This window comes from Macaca mulatta, chromosome 4, assembly GCF_049350105.2.
Source record: "Macaca mulatta isolate MMU2019108-1 chromosome 4, T2T-MMU8v2.0, whole genome shotgun sequence".
NCBI classification, from domain to species: Eukaryota; Metazoa; Chordata; class Mammalia; order Primates; family Cercopithecidae; genus Macaca; species Macaca mulatta.
This window is the reverse complement of record NC_133409.1, coordinates 130,281,675-130,299,717: the sequence shown is the minus strand read 5'-3', so window position 1 is coordinate 130,299,717 and position 18,043 is coordinate 130,281,675. Positions and strand designations below refer to the sequence as shown.

The 18,043-nt window shown below is 40.5% G+C and overlaps 1 protein-coding gene across 2 annotated transcripts in view; it reads right to left on the bottom strand.

The window, feature by feature from the left end:
- The window catches only part of PKHD1 (PKHD1 ciliary IPT domain containing fibrocystin/polyductin), a 465,580-nt gene that overhangs the window by 385,898 nt on the left and 61,639 nt on the right, over positions 1 to 18,043 (bottom strand). For both annotated transcript variants that reach the window (XM_077999818.1, XM_077999819.1), the window contains exons 32-34: positions 17,305 to 17,448; positions 11,902 to 12,121; positions 5,401 to 5,551 (exon numbers count right to left, since the gene is read on the bottom strand). In XM_077999818.1, the coding sequence (XP_077855944.1) occupies positions 5,401 to 5,551; positions 11,902 to 12,121; positions 17,305 to 17,448 (515 nt within the window). The remainder of the gene's footprint in view (positions 1 to 5,400; positions 5,552 to 11,901; positions 12,122 to 17,304; positions 17,449 to 18,043) is intronic.

Here is an 18,043-nt window from a genome sequence, read left to right as displayed (position 1 = left end):
CGAGCGTAGATAAATAGCATTGAAAATTTTGAAAAGGTCTTTTTGAAAAGCCAGCCCACAATTTTTCTTACCTGCCACATTTAGTCTCCCACAAATTTGAACACTTTGTCCAACACAAGTTATCAAGTACTGAATATTGAGTGTGCCGCCTCTCCACTCCCTCTGCCATTTCCCTGCCCCAGTTATTCTCACCTGTCTGAGATGCTTCTACCTCTTGTCGGTTTACCAATCAGGTCATCCACACCTCACTGCCAGATTAATGTGACTACAGCTAACCTTTGATCAAGCACTGACTCCTTGGGGATTACTTGTTACCTGCTGCATAAAGGACCAAATGCTTACCTCTAGATCGCAATCCAATCCCAGCCCACCTTTCCAAACCTACAACTCACCGTTCCCCTTCACACACACCATGCTTCTTGCTATTCCTGTGGGTTCTAGCCTCAGTGCCTTGTGCATGCTGTTTGCCCCACCAGAAATGCCTTTCCTCTGCATCCTGAATACCTAAACCCTGTCCTTCATGGCATAGCACAAATGCCACTAACTTTAATAGAGCTTAGTTGGCTGCCCCATCTGAAGATGACCTTTCCCACCTCAGATACCCCTATTCTGTGAGAGGGGAAGACCATGGCAAACACGACACTTCCCAGAGTGAAGGCAGCAGGACAGATGCCAGTCCCAAGAGAAATTCTGGGAATAAAGAGTTCCACAGGCAAAGTTTAGGTAACAATCCACACCACAGCACTCCCTAGAAATCCACATTATGTATTCATGTATTGAAGGATCGCAAAAGTTCTTTGGAAGGAAAACCTGCGTAACTATTTTTTTTGTTGTTGGTTTAAGCTTTTATTGCCAGTCTTGAAAAGGAACATATTAACCAGTTATCTCGTAATAAGATGACGATTTGCATTTTTCTTAGAATCTAGTAGGCAGTCCTAAGGCCCTAAAGCGTGTGGGAGTGACTTTTTGCTCACTTGGCTAAACCCCTCTCAATGGCAGGGAGCAATGGAAAGAAACATCTAGCTTATAAACACATCAGGACCTCAAATTGAGTTGTTGAGCCACTTTGATATTTTTTAACAAAGTACTGATCTTATCAGTCTTCCCACACTGCCTCACACCCTCCCATCTAGGTCACTAAAAAAATATGTATATATATGGAGTTTTTTGCTCTTGTCACCCAGGCTGGAATGCAATAGCACAGTCTTAGCTCACTGCAACCTCCACCTCCTGGGTTCAAGCGATTCTCCTGCCTCAGCCTCCCAAGTTGCTGGGATTACAGGCACCACCACACCTGGCTAATTTTGGGGGTTTTTTTGTTGTGTTTTGTTTTGTTTTTTAGAGACAGAGTCTCGCTCTGTTGCCCAGGCTGGAGTGCATTGACAAAATCCCAGCTCGCTGCAACATCTGCCTCCTGGGTTCAAGCGATTCTCCTGTCTCAGCCCCCCGAGTAGCTGGGACTACAGGTGCCCGCCACCATGTCCGGTTCATTTTTGTATCTTTAGTAGAGACAGGGTTTCATCATGTTGGCCAAGCTGGTCTCAAACTCCCAACCTCAGATGATCCACTAGCCTCAACCTCCCAAAGTGCTCGGATTACAGGCATGAGCCACTTCACCCAGCCAATTTTTTGTATTTTTAGTAGAGATGGGGTTTCGCCATGTTGGCCAGGCTGGTCTCAAACTCCTGACCTCAGGTGATCCACCTGCCTCAGCTTCCCAAAGTGCTGGGATTACAGGCCTGAGCCACTGCACCCGGCCGAAAAATACATTTTTTAAATTTTTTATTTCCATAGATTTTGGAGGAACAGATGACATTTGGTTACACGAGTAAGTTATTTGGTGGTGATTTGTAAGATTTTGGTGCATCCATCACCAGAACAGTATACACTGAACCCAATTTGTAGTCTTTTATCCCTCACCCCTTCCTACCCTTTCCCCTGAGTCTCCAAAGTCCATTGTATCATTCTTATGCCTTTGCATCCTCATAGCTTAGCTCCCACTTATGAGTGAGAACATACTATATTTGGTTTTCCATTCCTGAGTTACTTCACTTAGAATAATAGTCTCCAGTTCCAACCAGGTTGCTGCAAATGCGATTAATTTGTTCTTTTTCATAGCTGAGTAGTATTCCATTGTATATACATACCACAATTTCTTTATCGACTTGTTTACTGATGGGCATTTGGGTTGGTTTCATGTTTTTACAATTGCAAATTGTGCTGCTATAAACATGCGTGTGAAAGTATCTTTTTCGTATATTAACTTCTTTCTCTCTGGATAGATACCCAGTAATGGGATTGCTGAATCAAATGGTAGTTCTACTTTTAGTTCTTTAACGAATCTCCACACTGTTTTCCATAGTGGTTGTACTAGTTTACATTCCCACCAGCAGTGTAGAAGTGTTTCCTTTTCTAGTGTTCCAAGGTTCTCACACAAGGAATTCTTGAATTTGGAATTGGGGACCAGGATTATAGTCCTGATTAAGCACTTGTTGGTGCTGGTCTTCCCCAGGACCAGGCCCAGATAACCACACATCATAATACTGGTGTCATGTTTTCCCCAGGCCAAGGTAGGGAAATTGTACATCCCAACATGGGTAGGGTAACCATGCATCACATATGTATGACAAGTTGTTCTGTTCCCAAGCCCAGGTAGGGTAATCACACACCCCAACAAAGGTGACATACTATCCCAGCATAATTATTCATTGTGAACCTTGCACTATCAAAAGCATCCTGGTTTGGGTGATAAATTATATAGTCACTTAGTTATAAGCCCTTCACCTATAGACCTCATTATATCCAGTTCCTAAATCAAACCAAACCACCCTAACGAGAGTAGAACCTAGAATTAACAATTTTCCCATTACATAGACTGTTGTTTTTCTGGACTCCAGGCCACTGTGTGCCAGCCATAGTTATTTCCTAACTTCCACCATATTGATCCAGTCGATGTGACAGGATGTGTGCCTGAGACTCTTATTCTATTCTTTAGGGTCCCACTGGAGCTAAATGCAGTCATAAGTTCAGATGAGTTTGCCATAAATCCCTGCCATTGTTCCCCCATGCACTCCTGGCTACTTGATAGGGTCCTGCTCCCAATAGACTGTTCAAAACTATGACATTATCAATAACACTTGAGTGTAACACATCACACCTGAAACCTACAACGATGGTACCCATCTGCTCTTTACCCCCTCAGGACTGGAGTTCCCTACACACTGGCACTAGCCTCACCACACAGTCCTGGTTCCTGAATGGCTTACTTCCCCCACAATGACTATAGCCACATGGGTTAGGAGGCCAGATAACTACCTGTGTGACCTTTATCAATCACCCCTCATTATCAATCTCAGTTAACTCATCTCTGAAATGAGCTGGCTGGTCTGGATGGCATCCAACATTCCACCCAGCCGTGATGAATTGACTCTATGTACCCTTTTTCTGAAACTTAACTACTTCCACATAAGGCCTCACTTCCCAAATATCTCTTAAAGGTGGGGTCTCTTTCCATATTATTTTTTTAATCTCCTTCAGAACATGGTAGAGAACTTCGAACATTGCTGAAACTCAAATGTATGTCACATAAGGATTTTTAAATGAGTGAGGCATTTAAGCCTAAAAAATTTCAAACTTAGACTTTGAGATGATGGGAAATTAAATAAATCTAAGAAGTGAAATGATCTAGTCAAAGCAGCAAGCACTATAGAAAAATAAATTCATATCATTTTCTAGCACTATGACTAGTGAACTAGCACTGCCAATAATGGCTAACATCGGACACTTATCATGTGTGAGATGCAGCTCTCAGTGGCTCACACCAACCCTATGAAGTGGGAACTACTATTGTTCCTACTTTACAGATGAGAAAACTGAAGTACAGAGGGGTTAAAGAACCTGACTGAAGTCCCCCAGGAAGCAAGTGATGTATTCAAACCTGGGCAGTCTAGCTCCAAAGTCCATGCACTTAAAAACTAGGTCAGCCCGCCTCTCCCTCTCTTTCACAAGCATTTGCTCACCTAAGCATCCCAACACCACCAGGTTATTACGCGCCCAGCAGAAACTGAAGCCCAGAGAGGCTTAAAGATCCCCCAGTGTCCCACAGCAGTCTCAGCGCACGACAATACACTTGTGAAACGTCACTGACAGCTGACTGCTGAGAAACAGGCACAGAATAAAGTGGAAGTGCCATGGGGGGACAGCAGCTCTGGAGAGAATTAAAATTGGCAGTAAATTGAAAGGAAGAGGTGTTTGTGGGGGACACAATGAAGCGAGAAGTGACAGCCCTGGGCTATCACCTGAAGGGAAAGTCAAGGCAAGGGAGAAGCCTGCAGAGGCCACAGAGTGGACGGTGAGGACCCAGGAGCATGGTAAGGTAGGCACGGAACAGTTTAGGAAGGACAGAAAAAAAATGTTGTTTGCCATCACATATATGTTCAGCACCAGTACAAAAGTTATAGAAAAACACACATTTTGAAGCCAGGGAACTGACTTTTGGATTAGGATGGTTTGACTGAAGCAGCATTCACAAGAGAATCTGGTATGGCGAGTGCCACATAATAGGCACTCAATAAATGTTTGTTCCAAATAAAAGAGACAAAAAGAGAAAAATCTGAGAACTGCTTTCATAAAGAGAAAGACACCTAAGGGAGTAGGTGCTCAATAAATATTATTTTTTATCTGTGTGCTGTGAGAAGCCTGGGGAGCTGTAAAAGATTACCTGATCCATTTCCAAAGAGCCCTGAGCCTCTGATTGCAATTCTTGCAAATTCCCGGGGAAGGCTGTGGAATTCCTCTCTGGGGACTTACAAACACACTTTTAGAAGAGCCACTTGGAGGGAGTGGTTTAGACAATTTCAAAATGGATGAATTGAGGCAGAGAGGCTAGACCAAATGACCCTGTGGTCCTTTTCATTTCTGATGTCCATGTAATCCCCTCAGAAGCTGAAGTTTCCACCCTACTCCCGCATGGCACAGAGATGAACCGAATGGACCCGCAGACATTGCTGTCCCAACAAGCTGAGGATGGCTGAGTGATTTGGGAACCTTCCAGTAGGGCCGGGTTAAATCGCAGGCCAGTTATTTTGTGAAGAAATAAACCACAGAGAGCCCCTTTCAAACATGCATGCAGAAATCAGGACAAAATGCCAAGGAGATTATCTGCTCAGAATTTGCTTTAAAAGAGCCTGGGCAGCACTCATTTATTTTTGGGAAAATATATGATTAACCAGAGTTAACTATGAATTCAGATATTGTGCATTAGACCAGCTCCTCAAAGTTTGAGCGCATTTAATATTATATATCGCTGCCATTTGGACTAAATTGTTTTTTTAATGTACACAATATTACAAATTTAATTTGAGCTGTTTGAATCAGTCTGTAAAAAAGATTTGATTATACCTGAGTGTTCTGGCCCCAGCGTTTCCGTATCTCAGTAATCTTGACGGTAATTGGCTGATTGGGCGTCTCACACTCCATCTCTGCCTCAGTTTCCATGGTAATGTTACAGGAGCTATTATAGATGAGAACTTCATCTCTTTCCACTTTAGGGCTGAAACGAGAGGGGAGGTTAAATGGGGTGTCATCAATCTTAATGAAATGCAATTATTTTTACTCTTATTAATCATTGCAAGCCATTAGCTTGTGGCAACTACAGGCCACCATTTGTCAAATTTTGCAAATTTCTGTAATTTTGTTTCCATTATTTTATTGTTTATTTGTTTTTCCTTTTATCTGCACACCCTGCAATGAAAATGCACATGGTAAATATCTTTCACTGAGGCCTTTCTCTTTTCTGAATCTATTAAAAACATTAGCAAAAGCTACCTCTAGCCCAGCTTCACAAGAAATGCACGGACAATACTTCCAGTTCCCAAAAGGGAAACAAATGTTGGGGAGAGTTTTTGTTTTTATTTTTTTTCTTTTCCCCTTCCCTCTTCCTGCTCTTTCTCATACTTAGTGTTGGGGGAGTAATTGCCTGAATCCCCCTAGGGCAGATGGAGAAATTGGAAAACCCACACAACTGGCTAACTGGTCCCTAATTCCAACTGTGAAAAAATGAGCTCATTTAGGCTTTCAATTCCCTCTCCCCAGCTGATGGCAATGAGGCTCTGTTGCTAGCAGTGGAACATTAACTTAGTAAATTAATTAAACTTACTTAACAGCCCAGACTAAGGAGATTCGATATATGTGCCAGTTATACTACCAGCCACTCGCTTTAAAAGTCCTCTTGCTTTAAGGGGAGAAGCCAGACTGGATTTAAGATAAAAGACAGCAGTGTAGCATTACAGAAAGTCTAAAAATATGCCATCTAGAGAAGGTGAGGGCATGGATAGTGAAGGGTGTCATCCTCAACAGGTGTGATATTTATTCAAGAATCATCCTGGTTGTAGGCATTTTTGCAACCAACTCAAAAATTATCAGTAATAATGCATGATGTTTCATATTTGTCAACAATCTCATATGTATGATCTAATTTCAGCCTATAAATTAGGAAGACGTATAAAAAATGTAACCCAAAGAGATTAAGAGATTCTCAGAAAGTCGAACACAGAACTATGGTAGCTCTGAGGTCAAAACCAGACGGTCCTGTTTCCCAGAGCAGTGCTCTCAAGTTTTGAAATGCTGATTGTACATCAGCCAGGAAGATGGCAGATCCCATGGGAAGACCAGGAAGGGTGGAGACAAGGGCAAAAAGGTCACCAGTTGAGAAACTGTACACCGTGTCAAACCTTATCATCTTTTTTCAAATCAATGTCAAAATGTTTTCTTCCACAATTTGCTAGAAATAATGAGCGGGATAACTAGTACATCTCACCACTTAATCTTCTCTTCATGCTAAAATGTTCTCCACTCTGTATCTACCTAAGGCATGATTTCCAAACCCAAAGTCCTCTAGACCTAATAATGTAGATTGGTCAATATGTTAACATCATGCCACTCAGATCTGCAGGCAGATTGTTTGGGCTGACCACTGGGGCTCTGGTCCACCTTTATCTGAGCTTCCTTCTCACGGCACCTGACACTGCGTTCATTTTGAAGGCCACCATGCTTATACTTAGATAGTGGTCAACTCAAAGTCTCAGAGCTGCAGTTTTCTGAGGATTTCACCATGCTGTGCTTGTTCAGACGATTTTCTGAGAAGCACTGGCATGTAAAGCTTAGGCTCAGAAGCAGATCAGCTGGATCTGAATCCCAGGGCAGATAGTTACCATCTACATGACATCGAAGACATTACTTTGCTAAGCTTTGGTTTCCACATTTATAAAATGGAGTTGCCAATAATCGAGTACCTATTTTGTGGAGGTGTTGAAGAAACTGAGCAAAATGAAGCATATAAACCGATTAGCATGGAACCTGGCACACAATAAGAACCCAATAAAGGCAGCTCACGTTATAGCTGTTAGAGGTAGTAGTGTTAGTAGTATTATCGTTAAAAATGTAAATGTGAAAATTTACATTTATTATTGTTACATTTCTCTCACGGTTTAGACCCATTGCTCAAATTCATTTTGAATCTGTAGCCTGTGATCTAGCTGTAAATCCATTCACTGATCCTTCGTCCACAGGGCAGACAAAGCCACAGGATGAATCCATCCTTTGCTCCTGGAGCGTCAGTCATATTCCAAGATTCAGAAAGGAAAACCAAAGTAATTTAACTTTTAAATTAAAATGTAATGTAATATTTAGATCAATATAGAAATGTGATGGAATCAAATGCAAAAGTCACGCAGACTTTTAAAACTCCTCACTTCAGAGCAACTTGAGGCTTGCGTCAGGCCACTTTGGGCTTTGCACCTAGAACCTTTTTTTGCTACTGGCGGTAGAGAAGTTGTTGGAATAGTTTGTGAAGGTCTCCCTCTGTATTTATATCATAAGTCACTTATAAACCTATCAGAAAGGAAATGAAGTTGGTTTCCTGCACCATCACATTCTTCGTGAATCAGTTTCCAGATGGCTAGTTTCATTTCTGAAGGCTCACAAACTGATGAATAGTTCATTCTAGAATTTTGTCAGGGATAACATCAAGTTTAGTTGTCTAAATTTCCAGAATTCCTCCTTTTCTTAGGTTCATAGAATATCTGCCCATCACCTCTGTTATGTGACCCCTTCTCATGGTTCGTTGTCCGCAGTAGGTCCTCAATCGTAAGAGTGAGTTTTTTGTACCCAGTTTATGAATAATCTCAGACTACAAACTTGAACTCAAGGAAAGCAGTGACCAACTTCCTTTTACAGCCTTTCTTGGCCTTGGGCTTCCACTCTTCTCATAAACCTTCTTATGCCCTTTCCTGACTCTTCACTGGCAGAGGTACAAGTAAAATGGGCTGAGTCACTTTGCCCTCTGTTTGCCTGTTAGAAACCAACTGTTTTCGCGAAGCATGTTATTCTTGCTCTGAAAATAATTAAACCCCTTTCTGTTAGCTTGGACTTTTTGTTTACCAGCTTCAGCTCACACTTCTTTCCATATTTGTAACTACCTTGCTAGAAATTTTTTTCATTAAAAAGCCATCACCAAAATTAGCTGAGACACCAGGATATCCAAAATAGATTAACATTTACAAAATTTCAAAGCTTCTAAGTAGCTAGCTACTCTTCCATGGTTTCTTCCACAATAATCCTATGAGCTAAGAAGCACAGTTGACCATATTTAAATATAAATATAAGCATATATATGTGCAACATAAGCATATATATAGAGACACAGAGATCAATATATGTACAGATATAGATACAGATATACATGCATACACACTGCACACACACAAATATTTATTTTAGGGCATGTGGTTAAAAATATTGGGTAAAAATGGTGGCAAAGATTGTACTAGAACCTAAGACTCCTGACTCCCAAACTATCGTTCTTTAGTTGATCTGATTAGACCCTAAAGTAAGCAAGTAACCTTGGCTGTGCTCCTTAGGATAGGGAAGGAAAACACTTTGCAGGCATTCTCTCTCCCTCACTTCCCCTGAAATGGCTTCCTGTGGCTCTGAAACCTCACTGAACCCACACAGCTCAGCCAGGGCTCTCACACTGAGGCTGCCAGGACAGCATTGCACTAAGCACACTGCGTCAGAAGCCTTGACTTCCAGTCCCGATGCTGCCATGGCTTGACTGTGTGACTTTGGGAAGTTACTTAATCTTCACTTACAAGAGATTCCAAACTCTTTACTTTGGCCTTCAATGCCTCACATATCTCTCCGAGCTCATCTGGGGCCACTTTTCCTCCTTCTCAATCTACTCCTACCCTCCTGGCCTCTGAACAGTCATAAAACTCAACAGTTCTTTTGCATTTGCTGCTGCCACTGCCTGACCCTCTATAAAGACATCTGCTTCTCTTCCTAACATAAAAGACTTCTTCAGAGAAGCCTCCTCTGAGTACACTCTTTAAAGTAGCCCCTCTTTTTCTATCACTTTATAGCACTTATCACAACACGTGATCATCCTGTTTATTATCTGACTTTCTTCTCTACCCTTAAGGGCAGGGACTTTCATGACATCCACCATCAAGCCACCAGTACCTGTCACAACACCTAGAACAGTGTAGGGATGTGATCAATACCAGATAGATGGATAGATCATGGATGGATGGATGGATGGATGGATGGTTGAATATACTGGATGGATGGATGGATGGATGGATGGATGGATGGATGGATGGATGGACGGATGAATAGACAGGGTACAATTTTTGCCACAGATGCACTTCTCCCTTCCCCATAGTTGTTATGGATGTCAGGGAGATACAGCATTGTGTTCCCTGGAAAAACACATAAAAACTCAATGAAGAAAATAAATATGGTCAGTACTCTAGCCTCCTAGAGATAGGCACCATCAACATTCTTGGATACATCTTTCCAGCCTTTTCTCTAGTAACCTATATGTGTACAAACATACACACTATGTACAACAGTAGGATCAAATTGATATACTCTTTTGAGACCTATGGTTTTCACTTCTCAATATATTATAAATATCTCCCTGTCTGGTTAAATATTCTACATCCTAATTTTTAAAGGTAACTTAAAAAATATCATTTGGATACATTCTTTATTACTAAAATTTGTCTCATTGCGAATTTTTTTTGATACCTGAAACTTCAAAGAACATAATTGTTTATAAATATTACACATTTCTATCTGCTTTCTTAAAGTAAAATCCTAGAAGAGAAATTGCTGGGTCACAGAGTGTAAAGAATTTAAGGTTATTCGTGAATCGGCAAATTGTCCTCTGACGCTTGCACTTCCCACTGGCAACAAAGACCACTGCCAGTTTCCTCCACTCTCATCCCCACTAAACATTGTTTAAATCATAGGGCACTTATTGCAATTCTTACTCAAGAAAACATACCCACTTTTGCCTACTGCAATAGTCAGAACATTGAGCAGCACTACTGAAATAACATTCATAGGGAAGGGTATAACTGCTAATGGGGTCTGAGGCTCAGTTGCCTCAGCCGCCCCATACAGTGAAGAGGAAGAGCATGGAAGAATTCCAAAGGAAGAGTTTTGGGGATTCAGATGAAGTCCCTGAATTCAATGGAGCCAGGAACTACTGACATGTACTTTCTGGTGTCCAGCATCAGTAAGTTCTGAAATCTAGTCTCACCTGAGTACAATACCCAGTACCCCATCTCCTGTGTGAGCTAAACAGAGTTCTTCTTGCCCTTTTAGAAAGCAACCAGCCAAGGAGTTTCCTCTTTTCCTCCAGCTAAACCTAAACCTCTGGTGCCCAATTCACACTAAAACACAAACTGTCTCAGGACATCCCAAAGTCAGACTGCCATGAAAAGAGCTGGTTATCTCTTTCACTGTGGGGAAGTGGTCTTGTTTAGTTTCATATTTTACAAGAAAAGAGGCTGGGCACAGTGGCTCATGCCTATAATCCCAGCACTTTGGGAGGCCAAGGCGGGTGGATCGCTTGAACTCAGGAGTTTGAGACCAGCTTAGCCAAAATGGTGAAACCCCGTCTCTACTAAAAATACAAAAATTAGCCGGGCATGGTGGTGTACACCTGCAATTCCAGCTACTCAGGAGGCTGAGGCATGAGAGTACCTTGAACCTGGGAGGCAGAGGTTGCAATGAGCCAAGATCGTGCCACTGCACTCCAGCCTTGACGACAGAACAAGACTCTGTCTCAAAAAAAAGAAAAAGAAAAGAGGCCTTCATTAGATAATCAAAGGTAGCCACTCTATCTAGGTAAGAAATAAAGACGTTTACATGACAATATTCAGCCATGAGACACCGCCCTATGTAGGAAAGGAACTCCTTGCTGAAATGAAAGCAATCCAGAATTACTAACATAGTCACACTTCTTTTTTATTTGTTTAGAAAAGGGGGATTCACTGGAAAGTTGTAGTATTTATTTGTCAGGCTCTTTTTTAAGTTAAAAAAAAAAAAACCCTTACATGCCTATGGCTTCTAAATCCTGGATCTACAGTAATTCCGCCTATGCAACCCTCCTTCTTTTGAATAAACATTGTACAATCTTCTGGATTTCTCTATGACTTTTTTTCATACTTGTGAATCTGTTTGGAAAGAAAAGAAAAAGGAAAGCGGGGAAAAAAGCCTTCTGTTTTTCATAACGTCTAATCTTTTTCCCCATTGGCATTCACCAGATGTTGCTTTGGATCGGAAGATAAATATTAAAATCTAAGCAAGAACAAAGCGAGCTGTTTACTGGGCAGATTTTTCAGATGTTCTCTTGAACAGTTGAAAAAGACAGGAGATGCTTTGATATGCAGGCTGGCTGGAATCCACAACGGAATGGGCCCTCCAAGAGAGTTGTAGCCCCTACCACGGCTGCCAGTCCGCATCCCACCCAGCCTACACTCTCTGATGGCTCCATCAGTCCATTGGCCAAGCATTTGTGGGGAAGTTCAGGGAGGGAGAAGGTAAGGTTACCTGACAAAGAGGCCTGAGAACGATGGAAACATTGACTCCGCCCAATGATCTGGCACAAAGAGGCATTGGGAACTTTCCTCACAAATGTAGAGGTAAGGCCATGATTCGAGCATTCGCTCTGGCCCCACGGCAACTGTCAAATCACACTGCACATAGGTGTGTCTGGCAGCCTCACAGCTGTCCTCCTCATGCTTCAGGCCACACAGGAAAGCCAAGGACACTGCAGGAAACAGTCACCGTTAGAAAAGAACCACAGAGAGAACCGAAGGCCTCTAGTCCGTTTCACAAATGAAGTACCTATGTCCTCCCTTGACCAACAGGAATATGAAGTTAGCAGTTTACTTTTTTTAAAATGTATTATGTATGTGTAATGTACACAGAAAAATGCAAGTATCATTTTTGTAAAATATGAATAATCATCATAAAAAAACCTCTGGTAAATTTCCCAGCCAACATAAGATATAAAACACTTGTAATACACTTAAATCTGTGTGTTTCTCCCCAAGTCCGTCCCTTTCCTCCTCATTCTCAGAAATAACCACTTGACATTTTTTAAATAGTTTTATCACACACGTTTGTATCCCTAAACCAGAGAATGAGTTTTACTTGTTTTTGAACTTTATAAAATATGATACAAGATAAAATATTCTTGGGCCTGCTTTTTGCATTCCATATTATATTTTCAAGATTTATCCACATTACTACATATAACTATTGTTAATACATTTTCACTGCTGTTCAATCTTGTATTGCATGAACCTACCACAATATATTTATCTATTCTCTTATCAATGAACTTTTTGGTATTTCCCAGTTTTTGCTACTAAAAACATGCACAAAATTTCATTTAGGGTGCATGCCCATCAAGGAAATTTCTTATTCAAAGAGTAGGTACAAGTACAACTTTACAAGATAGTGTCATACTGTTTTCCAAAGTAGTTGTGCCATTTTGTGTTCCTACCAGCCGTATTTGTAAGTTCCCATTACTCCATATAATTACAAGCACTTGAAATTATCAGACTCTTAATTTTTGCCAATCAGGTGTGTAAAATAGCATTTCATTGTGGTCTTAATTTGCATTTCAATCATTACTTTTAGGTTGACCAATTTTTTTTTTTTTTTTTTGGAGACAGAGTTTTGCTATGTTGCCCAGGCTGGAGTGCAGTGGCACAATCTCGCCTCACTGCAACTTCCACCTCCCAGGTTCAAGCAATTCCACTGCCTCAGCCTCCTGAGTAGCTGGGACTACAGATGCACACCACCACGCCCCAGCTGACTTTTTTGGATTTTAGCAGAGACAGGGTTTCTCCATGTTGCCCAGGCTGATCTTGAACTCCTGAGCTCAGGCAATCCACCTGCCTCAGCCTCCAAAGTGCAAGGATTACAGGCGTGAGTCACCGTGCCTGGCCAAGTTGACCAATTTTTTATGTTTGGTAACAGTTCATATTTTCTCTTCTATGAAATTCCTGTTTCTCTCATTTGCCCATTTTTCTATTGGGTTGTTTGTCTCATTGACTTGGATAAGTTTGTGGATTTCTTGCTTTTCATATAATTATAAACATTAACATGTTATAGAGATAAAAAGCAAGTATTTGAAGCACTCTGACTCTCAGGCCATTTTTTTCTGAGTCCTGACACACATATAAAAAGCACATCAAGAGGCAGACTGGGAACAATCTTTAACTAGAAGATGAACAAAGCTCCACATGAGATGGTTCAGGAGCAGCTCTGTCTGAAAACCTTAATAAAGAGGGAAAAAGAAAAAAATCTCTGTAGCCCAATTCCTCTGTAGCAAGCCTGCCCATGTGAGTATGCAACAAAGGTTGGTTATCAAGGGCCGTGGGCTTAGACCTGTGCTTCCCCGCCTCATTACAGTGCTGCAGCAAGGGTTACATGAGATAAGTACATAGGAGAGGGTTTGTAGTTATGCAATCATGCCCAAAGAGTACTATTGTTGCTGTTATATTCTAAAGCACCTGGCACCTAGGAGGTTGGCTGTGAATGTGTTTTGAATGAATTAGAGCAATAAAAATGACTGACAGTAGGACTCTTGTATGAACAGACAAAACATAAGAACTTTCCAGTTAGTAACCCCTAAGGCAAATAAAAACAAGTTCCACACCTATAAAATAATGAATTCATTAAAAGTGATTAAGTAGATGCAAATTGACAAGCTGGATTATGAAAATCACCCAGGGCTGGGGATCAAAATCCACGGGTTTTACTCAGAGTTTTGCCACTAAATAGCTGTGTGACCTTAATCACTTTCACTTTCCCTGCCTTATGGAAAAGTTAAAGTTTCCATGAAAACATCACGTGGTATAATTCAAGGTATAAACGCAAGAAAGCCAAAGAGCAAAGATTTTGCTCATTTTAAACAAACACAAAGTATTAGTTTCACCTAACAGGATGTTTTGGCAACTCATTACAAGAACAAGTAAATTTCTCCTATTGTTAGAAGTACAATTTGTGGGGATGGTAAAAATGGGTGACCCCCAAAATAGCAAAAGCACATTTGTAGAGCCCCCTGCTTTAACTCCCCCTGCCCCACACATGTAAAGAAAACATATTAGTCCTGTGGCACCAGCATAAACAGAACAATAATTAGGAACGTTTGAGTTCAGGGTCATTATCTGTAACCTGGAATGTGAAACATCACTCTATTGTACAAAGTCAAACTGAAGAAAAAAACTCAAAGCATGGGTCAGAATTCAAAGCGACCTTGGTAAATGAGAGAAGTTAACAGAAATAAACAAAAGAACAAATGAAAAGAGTAAGATAGTAAACTACAAAAGAAAAAAGGAAATCATATAAATATGAGGAAAGTCCAGCTGTGTGCAGCCATGGTGGAAACACGTGCGCACACACACGCACCCCTTGGGATAACAGTAGGGAACAGAAAGCTTATTAACCAGCAAGACGGCGCTATAATTTTACAAACAAATATGGGATCAGATGACACACAGGCATCTTACGATGTTATCCAATTTGACCAGAACTTCCTTGTATAGAACAGCTTCCTCGTTTGGAGCTTCAAATCAGAAAAGAATGTAGGATTTCGGAGAGGGCTGAGAAGTGAGATACTAAAATGCTTACTTGGAAAGTTTCTGATTCAGTAGGGCCCAAGAATTCACATTTCTAACAAGCTCCCAGGTGAGGCCCCTGCAGCTACTGCTCCAGGAAACACACTTCCAGATCCACCGCCATAGAGGAACTGAGATTACTCAGCTTTCCAAAGAACCACCCGCTGATTAAGATTGAAAAAACTAGAGTAGGGGAGCATCCATTAGGCGGAGGATGGATTTCTCTGAGAAGAGCAATTGCAAAACACTAGTAAGGGTTGCTGCTGGGAAATTCTCCTCTGAAAAATCTTTAAAAATACAAGTGATTCTTAGCTAACTTGGTTGTACTCAATCCTGTCTGAAAATCGAGAAATTAGTAGTAGTTTCTAGTAATGTCTAAGACATATCCCCTTTGACAATTTGATGTCCATTATAGACCTGCTTCCTAGGGGAAAAAAAAATACACAATCATATACTCGAAATGCTTCATCCAGTTTCAGCAGGTTAACAGAATCCCCAAATCCCATCTTGGATCTTAAGTAAGAAACCTCTGGAATTGGCTCTCACAATTTCCCCTCGATCTTTAGACATTCTGATTGAAAGTCTTTTAAAAGACTTTTTTATGAAAGGAAAATTAGTTAAACTATGCATTTCTCTAGTGTGCATTGCACAATCAATGAGTGTTTGGTGACACCTAGTGGCCATATAAATAGTTACAGTTTCCAACTCATTTTCCTCTTTAAAAAAATCAAGGAATGCTGAGTTCTTTTCTAAATCTTTCTAAACACAATAATTTTTTCATTATTCTTCCCCTAGAAGTTATAAAACCTAAAATATCACAACTTACCTGACCCTGAAACTTCATTGACTTTTGTCTTATACTAGTTGAAATTAAGTGTTTTGAAATAGTAACACGGGGCTTTTAAAAGTATATTAATTTGAGCAGTGTATATGTGAAAGCTTTTTCAAAAAATGTAGCAGTATTAGTTAAAAATTAGAGCCTATAAATGTGCAGTCTTAGCTTTCTGTTTCCACTCTTTCCCAATCTTTCATTTATTCCTCATCAAGCATTAATTTTGCACATATCCTCGACAACACTGTTCCAAGCTGAGGAGGTAGAGTAGTGAATCAAACAGACAATGTTTTCAACTTCAATCTTCTATTGTGTCCTAAATTTCCCATTGTGGAATCTATCTCTCTTCCATAATGTTGTGCTTATATACATGATGATAATAGGAAACTCAATTTCTAGCATTTAAACAAAAATTTTTTTCTCCTCCCCTTCTTCCTCTTCCCTCTTCCCCCTCCTCCCTCTCTTCCTTCTCTTCTTTGTATAAGACAACACAGCACAAACTTCCATCACAATAGCATTATCCATCATTAAATTCTCGTCCAAGCTCAGGTGATGTGGTGCTTTTATCATTCTGTAAATCTTTAGCCCACATTCAAGTTGCGGACAAATAAGTTAGGAATAAAACTTACAACACTACACAGAAAGGAGGTATGTAAATGGTTAAGTGCACCGGTACAAGATTTACGATTAGGCAAACAAGATAATCACCTGGCTCAATATGAGCTATCTCAAATGCAGTAAGGTCCTATAGTAATAACAGGAATTTCTTCCTTCTGACTCTTTTTTTCTGAAGCTCAGTGGGGTATTACCGTGTGTTGTGAATCCCCAAGCTTTGCAACTTCCTCTCTCATCTCTTTCCCCACAAAGACATGGCTTCTCACACCACAATTTATATGATGGCTACGCAGCTTAAAGTAGTGAGCAATTGTGGTGTTTCACTGAATAAGAAATAAGTAATTACGTGAACATTGGAGAACAAGAAGACAACATGAGTGTTGACTCTTTTGCCTGTAATAAGAAACCGAAAACTGAACACACAAAGCTTATTTTCAAGTGATATCCAGCTTGACAATCTCCATCCCTTTACTGGTACCTCCAATAAGCAGATGTCTTCAGCAGCCTCACCTCAGAACAAAGCCAAGAGCTTGTTTCCTCCGTGACTCCTATAGCTGTCATTGAAACTAATATTCAGAATTCAGAATCACTTCCTCCGTCATCCTAAGACTGCAGTTAAGAACACAGGTGATAAGTGTTTCAATATTCACCTAACACTGACCTATTAATATGACAAAAGTTATTATGAATCATTGTAACAGGTGGCCCCAGATTCTAACTATCATTTTTATGGGGAGTAGAGAAATTCTTTTCCTAGGCACACATAGAGAAATTAGTAGTCAGTACAGCATTAATCACAAAAATAGAATTAACCAAAGAATATCATTCCCATATATATGCTTTAAAATGTATGTGTGTGGCATCTTTACTCACCATCCAGGGGCAGAACCAAGCAGCTGAAGGCAGACACTGTAGCATTAGCCAGGACTCGGCAGGGAGCACCACACACAGCAGCTGAGACATTCCCTGGAGAAAATCCTGCTCCAAACACATGCACCAGCCTTCCACCCAGGCAGCCTTTAAAGACAAAGGTACAAGCTCATGATCATACATGCAAACCTCCCTTCTCTACTCAACCCAAAATTCAAACCTTTGCTTCCTCACTACCCATCCTTCTTTTCACATCCTCAGAATTCACACAACTGGCTAGAGGTGCCTGCTGGCCTCAGTTTCCTCTCCACTCAGGCTCTGGCCTTGGTTCTGTCTGATCCCAATCACATTCAACACCCTATTGTGCTTTATATAGAAAATTAATGCTTATTTATAGTTTTTAAACTTTTTATTCAAAGAGCCATAAAATGAAAATAAAAATTCCTCCAACCACCTGACTCCCTCCCTGGAGGTATCCAGGTATAGAGTTTCTTATGGCTCCTTTCAGAATTTTTAAGCATCTATGTTTCTGATTCAAAGGATTATTCTATCCATATCATTCTGGAACTTGCTTTTTTGCTTCAAAGTATAGCATAGATATTTTTCCAAAACTCTATGGATACAGTTCATTTTAATAGTTACTTAGAATTTCATTATAGGGCCATGATACAATTTATTTGACTACTTTCCTATCAATTGAAATTTCCATTATTTCTCCTCTTTTGCTATTGTTAATAGTGAT